This window comes from Paralichthys olivaceus, chromosome 12 (assembly GCF_024713975.1).
Source record: "Paralichthys olivaceus isolate ysfri-2021 chromosome 12, ASM2471397v2, whole genome shotgun sequence".
Taxonomy (NCBI): domain Eukaryota; kingdom Metazoa; phylum Chordata; class Actinopteri; order Pleuronectiformes; family Paralichthyidae; genus Paralichthys; species Paralichthys olivaceus.
Genome location: NC_091104.1, coordinates 24,737,093 through 24,751,286, shown reverse-complemented (window position 1 = coordinate 24,751,286; position 14,194 = coordinate 24,737,093). Strand labels below are relative to the sequence as shown.

The 14,194-nt window shown below is 40.1% G+C and overlaps 1 protein-coding gene across 13 annotated transcripts in view; it reads right to left on the bottom strand.

Annotated features, from left to right (window-relative positions):
• nrxn3a (neurexin 3a) overlaps positions 1–14,194 on the bottom strand; it is a 173,048-nt gene that overhangs the window by 131,490 nt on the left and 27,364 nt on the right. For all 13 annotated transcript variants that reach the window (XR_011244839.1, XM_069536473.1, XM_069536475.1 and 10 more), the window contains exons 4-5: positions 13,753–13,779; positions 13,390–13,401 (exon numbers count right to left, since the gene is read on the bottom strand). Coding sequence is in view for 12 of the 13 variants with exons in the window: in XM_069536473.1 (XP_069392574.1) it covers positions 13,390–13,401; positions 13,753–13,779 (39 nt within the window). In the remaining variant the exon portion in view is untranslated. The remainder of the gene's footprint in view (positions 1–13,389; positions 13,402–13,752; positions 13,780–14,194) is intronic.

The window sequence follows — 14,194 nt, the reverse complement described above, 5'->3', positions numbered from 1 at the left end:
TGTGTGTGTGTGTGAACAACTACACACAGTAGAATGATAAAACACACACATGGAAATGCACATGAAAACCCTGGATGTTCTCAGCAATGCAGTTGTCTGTTATTCAATTTGTCTCCAAAAGTGTGAAGGATCACACGTCATGAAATCACATGAGAAAGAACACACACACACACACACACACACACACACACACACACACACACAGTCCAATTCTGATTACTGAAGGATACGTTTGTTGTGTAGTCTGTGGGAAACTCATGCAGCACTTCAGCACTTCAGAGATTCTTCATATGTGTGTGATTTGCGATTAGGAATCGATACAATTATTTGTATTTTTCCTTTTTCAAAATAAGACGGCCCCACATTGAGCACAGAGCAGTGAAATGACTGAGACACAGGCTCAGCCCCGCCCACTGGGCTGACAGGGCTCAGCAGGTAGAGTGGGTCATTTTGTCGGTGGTTTGATATAAGTGTCCTTGAGCGCCTTGAAACTGGACCACAATGATTCCAGATTGTTTGACAGGTACTTTGAACAATAGCTCGTTGCTATCTTTGTGTGGGAATGAGAGGAAAGTTTTGGACCAGATAAATGCAATTTATTCACGCTCACTTTTCATCATTTTATCTTGTTTATGAAACTATTTTTTTGTGTTTGATTGACACCATGACATTTCAATTCAATTCAATTTTATTTGTATAGCGCCAAATCATAATATTCATTATCTCAAGGCATCCAGAATTTGCCAATGTTTGGTGGAAGTAGAATATTTCCACCCTAATGTGTCATGGGCATTGTATTTTTGTCCTCTTTTATAAAGAGTGTCTTCAGTTCAAGTTTAAACTGTGTTTTTGTTACGTTTTGAATTCATGTTTTAAGTTTGCTCTATGCCCCATCTGTGTCCCTCTCTGTGTCCCTCTCTATGTCTCACTCTCTGCGTCCCTCTCTGTGTCCCTCTGCTGTGTTCCCCTCCGTGTCCCTCGCTTGTGTCCCACTCTGCTCCTTTTTGTGTCCCACTCTGTGTCTCACTCTCTGCGTCCCTCTTTGTGTCCCTCTCCTGCGTTCACCTCTTTGTCCCTCGGTGTGTTCATCTCTGTGTTCCACCCTGTGTTTCTCCTGTGTGCTTCATATGTGTTCCTCTCGTGTTCCCTTCTGCATTCCTCTCTATGTTCCACCCTTTGCTTCACCCCATGTTCATCTCAGTGTTCCTCTGTTTCCTGTTTTATTTTGTAGTCCCTGCTCCTGGTGTGTTTTCCCCACTAGACTTCCTGCCCTCGTCAGGCTCACTTGTTTGTCCTGTGCCACCTGTCTCCTGTCATCAGTTCAGTGTGTATTTAAGTCTTTGTGTTCCCCCATGTATTTGTTGGTTTGTTGTCTACCCTAGTCATGTTGAGTGCAACTTTTGTTTTATTGAGGATTTCTTTTTGTTATGTTCACATTTAAATAAAGGACACTTTTTGTTACACAAGATTAAGTTCTGCGTTGTGGTCCACCTGCCCCCTTTTCCTACCGCATCCCCCCCACCTGACATAATGCTTATCAACTTTCTTTTTTCCTCCAAGCACAAAAAAATCATCCACTCCACTTGTCTAAAAACTTGATTTTGCTTTGCACAATTCATGCATTCACTTTTGAATTCACACTTCTCTTAGTATCTCAAATTATCTACTTAATGTTTTGTAGGTTAAATAGTAGAAACTACTGCCTTAAAAATGAACAAATCTCTACAACAATTTAATTTCAACAAGAACAGAATCCCATAACCTTCATGTAGATAGAGTTTATTGCAGGACTGTTGTGTTACACTGCATGAGTTTTAGTCAGGTATACTTAATACCCTGGCAACTGCTTGTATAATTTGTTAGAATCATATGTTTGTCAGTCAAACACTGTCAATGTGTAAAATAGGAGAATAAGAGATGAAGGGAAAAATATTGTCAAGTAAAACATAGTGTAAATTGTAAAACATAATTAACCAGAGACTGAGAGATGAAGGGATAAAGGAATGAGAAAAAAAGGGAGAGAGAGAGAAAGAGAGAGAGAGAGAGAGGTGCAGTCCGAACAGGGAAAGATGAATGATGGGGTCTAAATGAAATGTCATTCCCAGTAATGGGAAAAAGCCTCTGCCAGAAAGCAGGTCACATAAATTGCAAAAGATATACTTAAGCAGTGTTGCCTGCAGCACAGTGCGCTTGACATAACTGTTAACATTAACTTTCGCAAAATCAAAAGGGCCCTCCCTTTTTGATTTTAGGCCAGAAGGGGTGGAAAGGACGAAAAATAAAAATGCATTGCTTTCTCTTTTTTTTTCCCTTTGTGACCTGTGCAGCCTGGCTGCTGTGACTGGGATGGTATCAGCACTGGCAAATAGAACGCTCAGGGGTGAGACACGCATGCATGAACACACAAACACACACACACACACACACACGCACACACAACAACAAGACCGCGTCCATATAATCAGACACCTTTGCGAATAAATGCTACTCTCCTCCTCTCCCATGCATCGTCCTGTGTCATCCGTTCGTACAAATGTCAGTGCAGCAGAGAAGCAGGACCCAAATTGCGTCTGGCAGCTGTGCATTGTTTCTTGGAGCTCAGCTTTGATGTTGCTTTCAATGACTATCTCAATAGTTTGTTGACTGCAATAGTCACGTCGGCCATGAGTAAAGAATAGAGTCTCTAAACCAGCCTCATAGTGCAGACTTTCCCTTTGAAATACACACATCGCCTCCAGCGAAAATCAATAGGAGGAGGATAAAATGCACTTCCATTTAATTAAGATAACCAGCACAATCCTGCTCATAATCTCTCTCTCCTCCTCCATTGCGCTCTCCCTCCATCTTTCTCTCTGTGCCGCTACCCATGTCATTCCCCTCTGGGGGGGTGAGAAATGTTGTCAGTAGGAATCTGGATTTAATCGTTTCACAGATCGACGCCATGTTTTTCTTCCCCTGAAGCGTGTTCTCGCTCCCCCCACCCCCATAACCTCCTCTCTGAAATGTCGTCTAGGGAGCGTTCTGCAGCCAAAATGTGTTTGCTGGGGGGCAATTGGACTATTGGGGTTCAGCTCTTCAGCTGAGCGGGTTGCAATTCATTGTGCGGGTCTGTGTGACAATGCAGTGCTGCTCTCGTTTCATGAGGACAGAGAGAGTGAAATAATCGGCATCAGAAAAACATACACTCCCTGATTGTTATACCCCACTGATAAAGGTTTATCAAATACAACCATCAGCTGACACTTTGGGGGTTTTGACTCAAGATGAAGATGGAAAAAAAATATTGTTGGTTAAAGTTGAAATGATGTCTTCATGGATTCCTCTTTTTTATTTGAGTAACCCTAACCCTTTACACCTGACATTAAAATGCATTTTGGGTAATACAATTGAAATCAGATTGAGGATGGCTTGTGATCCGATTGTTCAAACATTAAGCACAAGTATAAATACAAATACATTGTCAATCTACACACAACTACCATATGAGCATAAATATATAATAGCATGTGACTGTTCAAATGCTAAGCAGCCATTAGCCAGTAAACACAGGGAGCAGTTCTCTCCTCAGTCCTCACATGTGGAGACTCTAGACAAATTTTAATAGTGCATGTGAATGTAATCAGGATATAATGATGTTCTGTTACAAATGTCTGCACCGTTTTTTATTATATCGTAGATTTGAGAAAAAAATAAACGATGGACTGTTCATCGTATTATTATTGTGTCAGGAAATGTCAGGAAATGTGCAACGATCATGTTGCCCGATATGTAACCACTGTACTGTATTTGTATGCCAGTCCTTAAATGAGCAGCGCTCTCAGCTGAGTGAAATCCAGAGATAGCAGCGTCTTTAATAAAACTCTGAGGCTCCACAGCAGCTTTGGCTCAGAGACGCCTTCCTCAGCAGAATTAGTCCCGTCTAGTTTCACAAACAAGGTTTCCCTTGTAAAATGACAAAGCTCCTCGGAGAGATACTCAAAACCTGTGTCCCAGTGCCCTGCTTACTTCAAGACGAATGACTATCTCTCTGTGGAGTGACTGCTGGCTGAGAAACTCAATGGTCGGGGAGTTTCAGGTTCAGGTAGTGACTCATAGAGTGGACGGAAAATGTATCAAGGGGCTTCATGGGCTTCAGATTCATTGATTGCATAAGAGTAGGCCTACAGTAAATGTACAATGCTGGAATTCAAGACTATCTTTATTAATAGATAACAAATTAATATGTTGGACAAAAATGTTCTTCTGTAAACAACATAATTGTAAGTGGATTCTTTAAAAAGGTTAAGTAAGGCAGCAAGGTGAACTCTAAAGTCCCATATTGATCTCTATTAGCCTCAGTCCTAGAATATACTATCTATGCTGTGGTTTGGCCTCCAAACGAGATGTTGCTAGATCTTCCTTTCACATGACCACTTTCTTCACTTTTAATAGAAAAAAAATATGACTATTGCCCTTTAAAGATTTACGAACAGGAAGTGATTCTGTGAATGTTGTCGCCCTGACAGAGATTAGCACCCGCTGCAGGTCAGTCCTTCTGTGTCTGGGTCTGTCCAATATGATACAAATATCAGAATGATCCTGCAGTTCGACTGCTGCTGTTGTTAAACCGAGGACGTGGACGGAGACATGCTTATTTGACATAAGGACAAATTCTGTGACACTGTGTCTACAGTGCCCTTTACTGCTCCCTTGGGTATAGTGGCATAAAAAGACGATTCCTATCTATAGATAAACATCCTGTTTTAACTTCACAGTAAAGGTTGAGGATGTTGTTCACCATGGAGTTAAACAACATTCTGTCAGTGTCCACAAGGAGCCATTCCCCTCAGAGGTCAACATGTGGTGATTCAAATGTGAAAACTCATGTAGCACAGCAGACTAAACATCACTGTTTTGCCACCAGATTTATAATGTTTATTGTTGAAATTGATGAAGTTCCCTTTTCTATTTTATGTACAAAATGCAAGGTTGTGAAAATTAATTTTCTCAGGTCAAACCATATTTTAGGACATTCAAATGTAATTTGTTTCTGTTCGGGCTGAACTTAATAAAATGAAGACTGTTGAATCAGCAGGAAGCACTGAAGGTTAATTGAATGCTTTGCTGTGGTCACAGTTATGTGGGGAGGAAAATGAGTTAATTACATAGACACACGTGTAAGTGTCACATGAATATCTGACTGTCTGACTGAATGTCTGGGGAAACGTTTTCATGTGAGGCAGAAGTAACAATTATTTTTTTCAACCCAATGAACTGTCATTGCTTTCCTAATGTAACAAAAGTTGTTTTCTTTTCAGAATGAACAAGTGAATGTTAATCAAAAAATTGATATTATTTTTAAAAATAGGGCAACCCGTATATTATTATTGTCTTAAAACTCCACGTGTCACGTGAGACACAAACAGAGGTATGTATGAACAGAAACATGGCTCAGAAATGGAGATCGGAATCTGAACATGAATTCTGAGAAAGACAATTGGTGACTTTGTCTAATGTTGTTTTCCTCTTTGTGGTTTTTATCGCAGATATTTCTGGGAACACCTGGTTAAAGAGATGGAGTGGACAGCCAGAACGGGCCTTTTGAATGAGAAGTGAAACATCTTGAAGAACCTCAACTCATTTGGATCTCATCGGCTGCTTGCATTGTGAGGAAAGATTTATCTGAGCACGAAGAGTCTCACAGGCTCTGCCCATAGATTTATAATCCAGACTCGGTTTAAAACAGAGAAAGACAAGTTTTACTGCATGGTAGCAGTTATTCTCAGGAACACAGAATAATGATGTGTTCTGCTTGACAATATTATAAATACTGCCTGTTCAGCAGAGATAACATTATATAGTGCTCGCTCTCACACACATAAACACAAAGGGTGTCTCCCTCTCTCCTCATTCAGTCATAAAGACATTCGCTCCTTCACTCTCACCTCTGACTTCGCCCACATCTCTTTGTTTTCTGGGTGGATTTGGTCACATTTCCTCTCCAGTTTCTCTGTAACTGACATTAATGAGGTCCTCTATGCAACCTTTCTTTCCTCTTCCTGCCTCAAGCCAACGAGGATGATCAGATTCATGCAAGTATGATGCACTATAATTACATTTCTGTGGCTCTCACTGAGAAACTCTTCTTTAGTTGTTGTCAATAGTTACACACATAACTCCAGCTCTAAGTTCTTTGGCTATATTATCTTGGTTTTGGTAGAATTATATGATAATGTTGATCATACTATATTATATAAATTACTTATCAGAGATATATGAATGTCAGGGTGGTTGACCTTGTAATTGATAATTTACTGTCCTCCTTCAGCATCTCATATTCAAACCTATTAAATTTAATCATTTACATTTAAATGTAAGCATTCCTTCTGTAAACGATTTGCCCATATGGTTAAAAAAACAACTCTTGTCCAATTATTCTATAATGAAACAAGCATTACCAGTGAGCACGCTTGACAATGAATGACTCGATGCATCCAACTTTTCAGAGTGAGACAACTCGGTGACAGACAGAGCCAATCAAGGGGGAGGTAAGTGTGTGTTTAATGGAGTTTCAGTGCTCTGTGAGCGAGGGTTTTAAATTACACACACAGCCGCGTTATCACCGCCTAAGATCTGAGGTGAGGTGCTGAGGTGTTCATGGTTAGAGGCGGAGAATCCCCAGCGCTCATCAACTCCTGATTATCAGTGTCTCCTCAAGGTGAGCAAGAGTACACACCTCTGTAAAGCAATCAAACCTGATTAGCTGATTAGCATACTACTTCCATATTGTCAGCACAATCCATTACCCATTCAGTGAGTTCAATATAGCTCTCCAAGAAACATTGATCCTCCACACACACACACACACACACACACACACACACACACACACACACACACACACACACACACACACACACACACACACACACACACACACAGTCACTCTGGCTTAATTGAATTTCAATACACGATAGAGCTATTGGTGAAATACATTTTAAAAAGCAATTTCCATCATATAATTATTTATTATTTCCTGTATTCATAACAGCATATGTTAAGTTTGTTGGTTTTGTATACGTTTGCTAATTTGCTTCCCTCAGCTGAGCCAACAATGACACAGCCAGAACTTTGGTTGGTCTGGTGCTAGATTTGTGTAAAAGTATAAATATCCTGGATTTCCACTTTTACCTACACCAGGCTACAAATTTAACCCAGTAGTGGAGTGAGAGTCAAGGCTATTATTACCCAAACTAGCCAGACCCATTCTGAGAGCCAAACCATGTGACCCACAACAATATTCCTCAATCTACGACCCAACCCACCATTACCTTTGTTTTTAAGTATTTCTTTTCTTTTTTAAGTGTAATTTCTGCAGGACCTGGTGGTTATGAGTTTACCTTGTCATAATTAGAACCCGGCCCCTGAATGTTCTATGCCACCACATTTTGACAATGCAATTTGTTACATGCTCACATTGTTTTTACATAATTATTAAAATGAATCAATAACTATGGTGGAATTGGTCCACTGATCCAATATGAGTAGGTGGGTAACATCAGACCCCACCAGCATCACTGGTGAAGAAAAACTTCAAATGGATTCAGAAGACGCCGCTGCCAGACAGAGTCTGCACTATTCTTGCATTAAATCAATGCAAAAAAAACAAAACATTTACTATTAATGTGCGACTTTTACTTTACTTAAGTATATTGACTACTTTCTTCACCACTGCATCAATCATACATCATAAACACCCTACTAGAATAAGTCCTGACATGTATTGACTTCCATAAATCAGTTTAGGAATCACAAGTACAGGGACTCCTTAACCTTCATCACATATTGTCTCCTAATCCCCTCAGCATCACAATAAGTCAGCAGGGTGTTTGGAACAGGCATTTATGTTTGTTGAATAGTCATCGAGCGAGGTTCTTCCTCACTCATTGTTGAACATGAGCGAGCAGGATTAATTCTGACTGATATTCCACACGTCTTATTTTCACTTCTTGATCCCATATTGAAGACTGACATTGTGTGAGACTTGACAGAAGAGGGAAAGTGAGGACATAAAGTTAGGGACCATGCATCTCAATAAAACATGTCATTGGGTCATTTCTGTTCATTGTTTTTCTTTTAATGTGAACCTCATCTCATTGTGTGCACACTTCACACGTCATGCCCTCCAGACACACCAATGTACCCACCCCCCACCCACTGTCACTGATGCTGGGCTATCCCCTGCTCTCCATGTCTGGCTCGTTCCAGCACTCAGTCAAGCGCAAAAAACACAACTGTCCATGTAACGCCACCACCATCCACCCCCACCCTCTTCTTACCAGTGACTATACCACCCCCCAATATGTCTGTCCTTCTGTCCTTCTGTATTTAACAACACTGATCCAGTTAGGAACAGGTTCTGGGTATGGAAGGAACCTTTCAGAGGATTCAAATCATACCAGGGATTGAACACTGAACTGGAATGGCACTCAGTAGAGTGTATACCTCTGGCAGCCCCAACAGTCCATTTATGAAACCACATTTAATCCACTAGATCCAGATTTTATTTGGATCTGCACTAACTGATAAACACCTCTAATTTTTTCATCAAAATTCATGAATTATTCTCTTAGATTAAACAAAAACCATTGAAAAATGCAATGTTAAAGAAAATGAAAAAACAAAAAAACTCCTGAAACCCCCTGATCTGGATCCACACCAACATTTAATGGATTCTACCCTGGGAAATGCCTCCACCTGTCCACAACAATTTCATGGACATTGTTTGGCTTAACTCTGTTAACTAACAAACAAACATGAAGGAAAACATAAGAGATTTTAGTGGAGGTTCTGCCAGGGTCAAATACTGTATACCTTATTATTGAACCTCACTCAAGAGCCCTCTCTCCAGCTCACATGCTCCTTTACCCCCACTCAAACAAATAAGTGTCTTTTTTGTTCAAGAAAGACCAGCGAATGTCAAATGTATTAAGGCACAAAGTTCTATCATAAAGTTCAAAAACCTGATCAAATCATGGATATGTAAAAAAACATTCAACACTGATTAATATTAGGACTGATCATGTAACTCACTGATGGGGCTTCACGTGTAATCTCTCCAGTGCAAGTACTTTCAGTTCATGTGCTGTGAAGACATAGTTACTAAGGAAATCCACTTTTAGGCAATGATTTAAGTCTTTGATGTGCTCACGAGAGACGGAAAGTCAAGCATTTCCATTTCCATGGCAACTGCTGATGAAGATCACATATGATTGAAAGCTCCAAACTGCCGCTGATACTGCATTAAGTCATGTGTTGCACTCAAAATAGCAATGCCTGAGGTCGTAGCTCAAATGTTGATCATTCCTGGATTTAAAAAATATATGATGGGCAATTTTTATTAAACATATTTTACTATTTATCAATTATCAGTTTGGAATATTACAGATAGCGAGGGGACGTTATACTAAAAGTACAGCCACATGTCAACAGGACATTAGACACTTAGTGTGTCTTCTTAATATAGATTGTGCATATGAATATGCACAATCTATAGACGAGGGAGAACATTTTGGGGCTGGAATTCTTCTCATGCCTGTTCCTAGTTTGACCAATCAGGTAAAAGGTCTGTGTGGAGAGCAAAAGAGGGTTAGCCTAAATGTCTTCTGGACCTAAAACACCTTCAGAAAGTATCACTGTTTGTATTTTGTGTAGAGAAATGTTTGACTTGCGTTATAAAAGAATATGTCAGACTGTAGAAAAATATATAGCCAATGGAAGTTGGCCCGGATATTCGTTGTCTACAATGTCAGTCCCAAAATATTGGTGAGTAAATTGAGAAACAGAAGTTCCCCTAACAGTCATGGTGGTTATATTGATTCTTCTGACATAAAAGGTGTTGTAATGGTTGAAATTGTGGGCTGCTCATTTAAAGTGATAGTTCACAGAAAATGTTTGATTTAATAATTTTCTACTCACCACTGTGCTGATGGAGGGGTGGTTGAAGTGTTTGAGTCCACAAAACACTTTTGAAGTATTGAAGTAACTGGTTACCACTTCTTCAAACGTACACACACATAAGCTTGCACCTCTATGTCTGCTCAAGGGGCACATTACGACATCAGCGATACTCAGTAGTAACTGCAGCTATGCAGCGATATTCCCGGAACTAGCAATGCTAATGAACATGAACGTGGCTGCGGACGAGGATACTAGTGGTAGTTTAGGCTAAAAACATGGTGTAAATGACATATATTTGGAGTCAAATTTGAATGTCAGGTCTTATGGACACATTTGGGTGACACCACAGGAGCAGTATGGAGGCATTTTAGTTTTTTTTCTGTTGTTTTTGTAGAACTGGTCACCAGTTACGTCAAGTGTAATGGATTTGGCCAGAATAGTGTTTTATGGACTGAAACACATCGGCATAGTGGTGAGTAGATAATAAGTGAATTTAATTTTTTGGGGTGAACTATCCCTTTAAGACATACAGTGTTACCTAGATACAACAGAGCCCCATCTGGTGCCGTGATGTTTGTCACAGGTTGGTAAAATAGCGCACCTCCTCTGGACTAGACGCATGTCTCTGAGCACCTGTTGTTCTTTTGCCCCTCAACCGCTGCGTGACGAGCTTCGAGTACCTGTATTTAATTTAATGATAAGATCATAGCCGAACACCTGGGCTTGGTAAAGTTGATGTGTAGCTTATGTTGATAAAGGACCAACATGTGGAAACTGAGTGTTTGGTTAATGTCTTCAGCTAAGCTTTCTCTACCACGAGACACAAACCCAAACCGTTACAGGGTTCTGTCAAAACACTGCATCATGTTGTACATTTGGAAGGAACAAAGTCAGCACATTAACAGTAATTGCCATTCATATGTCAAAATCATGTAAGAGGACTGCAGATCTGCAACTAATTGATTGGCCTGCGCAGGGTGTTGCTGAGTAATGTCGCATTGCGTTGCAGTGTACGTTGAGACACATTCAGTGACCTTGCCCCTCTTTTCTTGCCCAAGCCCTCTGTGCTGGAACTGCCTCTGTGGTATGAATCACAGGTGTATTGAAAGTAAAGAGGTAGGTGGAGAACACTGCATTAAGACAGTGGGCAGGAACAAAGAGTAGGCTATAGCTAAAATGGACAAGATGGTAAATTATCAGGGATTTCAGAAAAAGGAGAGAGAGAGATCAGGGAAAGGCAAAAAGTAGGGAAAGAGAAAATATGGATTAAATGAGGCAGCAGGTGAGGGAGAGGTTTATCACGGAAAAAATATCAAAGAAGAGACAAAATGAGTCTAAAAGGAAAAATCGAAAAAAAGGAAAATGGGTAGAGAAGCACACATTTCAGCCCATGACAGTAGGATATGACTCCTCCATGTCTAAGACACAGTTTTCTATTTCCCCCCGTCTCTCACTATCTGCTTCCCCGCCACCCGAGTGCTGACATGCAAATAGAGCCAGAATGGAGCCTCTCGTCTGCCTAACAGGAGGCGACAGGGAGCCTGATGCCTAATAATGTCTACCATCTCGCTCAGGGATTACACACAGCAAAAACTAGCAGAGACAGGTGGTGAGGGGGACAGGAAACTCTGGGAGCTGCCGAGAGCTCTGTGTTGTGAATGGGGGAAGCCATTACAGGTGCACACATGCAGCAGACTGCAGCCAATCACAGCCAAATACTGACACACATGCAGTCTTTCTATATTGGAGCTCTGTACTGACACTAAACAGAGCCTATGAATGTCATATTTTATGTGTTCGGTTCATGGCTCCACATCACTTTTTCTTCTAATCCGCATTAATTGTCATGTAGATTTCCTTTAGGTCCCCAGGGGATGTCCGGAGAATTGGGTCCGGACTTTCTCCAGAGTTTGAGTTTCACAAATGCACAATGGAGCGGGGGATTCTCCACTCAGACGCATTCACAACAACACAGGAATCTCCGGGGTGTTCAGGATGTGACAGACTAATTCCGCTGTGTAGATAACATATTTTGGTTTTCTGCACATCGTCACCCATGTCTGCGATTGTCACCAAAAGCTCCCGACATCTTCTTCGGTGTCGTCTAGAAGTAGGTCTATTTCTCCTCTTTTTCATGCTGAGAAATGTGTTTGCTATTTGCTTTTTTCTATTTTTGTGTCTGTCGAGTGTTAGAAATGTTATCAACACACCTCTCTCTTGTAGTGAATCCTGGGAGGTTCCCCTGCTGTATTTTTTACATCAGCTTCTTCAGACTTCCTGCAGACTTTACAATATGGGGCTGATCACGCACACAGCCCCTGCAGAGAAAGTCTGGTGGATCTCCTGAGTTCAGTGCAGGTCTTTACTTTCTGTACATTATCATTGAGTGATCAAGAAGCTTTTATGAAAATAAAAAAAGATATAATGTAATTATTGTACGGTTTCACTTATTTCATTAGAATCACATTTATATGTAATATTAAAATTAATTTGGAGTTATATATTTTTAAAGAGGTAGTTAGATATACATTTGTAATTGCGATTGTAGTTTTTTTATAAATATTTTAATTTTATGAATGTTAATCTTGCAAACACTAGTCGATTATGTGAGTATATTGGCAAAATAACAATTGTATCATTTGAAAATATAATCCCCAATTCATACAATAAAGATGAAACGAACTAGTGAAAACAACATGAGGATTATTCTACATTAAATTTGCCAATAGATCCCTTTCACCTAAATCTTACACACTGGACCTTTAAGCGTTTGTTCAATTTTGTTTAATTAGTTGTGACATTATAAATCTATCTGAGTGAAGGTAACTTGTGAAAACAAGTTCAAGATATTTAGTTAAATTGTCTAAATATTATTATGTTAATAGAATTGGCAGTCCTTCAAATTCTATGTGCTGTTGTAGGAAAGTAATTTCTTCAAGACAGACATAAATGGAACTAAATAATTCAATTTAAATTATTTTAGGTGTGAATTACAGAGTTTTTTAGTTTTCTAGCCATGAAGAAACCTGGTAACGCCAGTAAATCCATCAGCCGATCCTGAGAATCAGTTATAATTTACTGAAAATGAATGTGGAGCAGGTTGTTCTTATGAAAACTGATCCACAGTGAATGTTTCTCACTTTGCATCATACAACTGTCTCACAGCGTCCCTGCATGCACTGTATAGCCTTCTAACAAATTACAAAACACACACACTGTAGGAAAAAAACAAAGCAACACACTCCCACCTTCTCCTTGAAATAAGGTTAACTTAATTACTTGGTTAATCCGAGCACTCTTAGTGAGAAACCATTACAGAGAGACACTGAACACAGACAAGCAAACACATGAGAGCATCAAACACGTTACACTGCAGCACTCTCAAACACTCACAGAGCAAGCGTCGCTTTTCATTGAGATGGAAAAGGAAAGATTTCGAAAAAGCTGTACCTTTGCTTTTAGCTAGAAGAGCAGGAGGAGGCGCAGACAGAACAGAGGATCCACAGCCGAGAGAGCCCCGACGGGGAGGGAGGAGAAGAGGAGACTTAAGTTCAGATTCTGGCACCGCACCAAACATATCAATGTATATATGAATACATGTCGTGAGGATAAATCAATGTACGTGATAACTGTACATCACAAAACGCTTGAGACATGCAACCACATCAGAAAAGTAAAATCACACTATCGCACTATATACATACATATATACATATATAAGTATATTACACACCATCACCAAAACATGCAGTTCCACACTTGAGTCACACGCAAGACAAAGACATGATTGAGAAGAGGCAAAGAGAGGTGTACCTTGTTCTGCCATCATATGTGCAAGGCCTTGAGAGGGAACCGAAGGGATATAAGAAAGAGAAGAGAAAGAGTGAAGAGCTATTAGAGAAAGGAGAACACTTAGTTTCAATACGCTTTCGTATTGTGACGATACATATTTTCCCCAGCAGGGAAAACATGACATCAGAACACACGAGTCACAAAGCTTCCTGTGGTTGAGCAGGAGGCTTCCTCATGAGAAATAGCAACATGCTAGTGTTTGTTATACCCTGATTAAACACATATGCAACAGAGCCGGCCTCCGATGACCCGCTGTACATTTATAACTGCAGGGGAAACAAGTTGTGACACATCACTACCTTTCAAATGAAATGGCGAAAGTTGCTTTGTAGCCTACACATGTTACGTAGAAAGATAATCCTTCATTTGGAGTTGATTTTTTTGACCAGTTGATCAGTGTAAG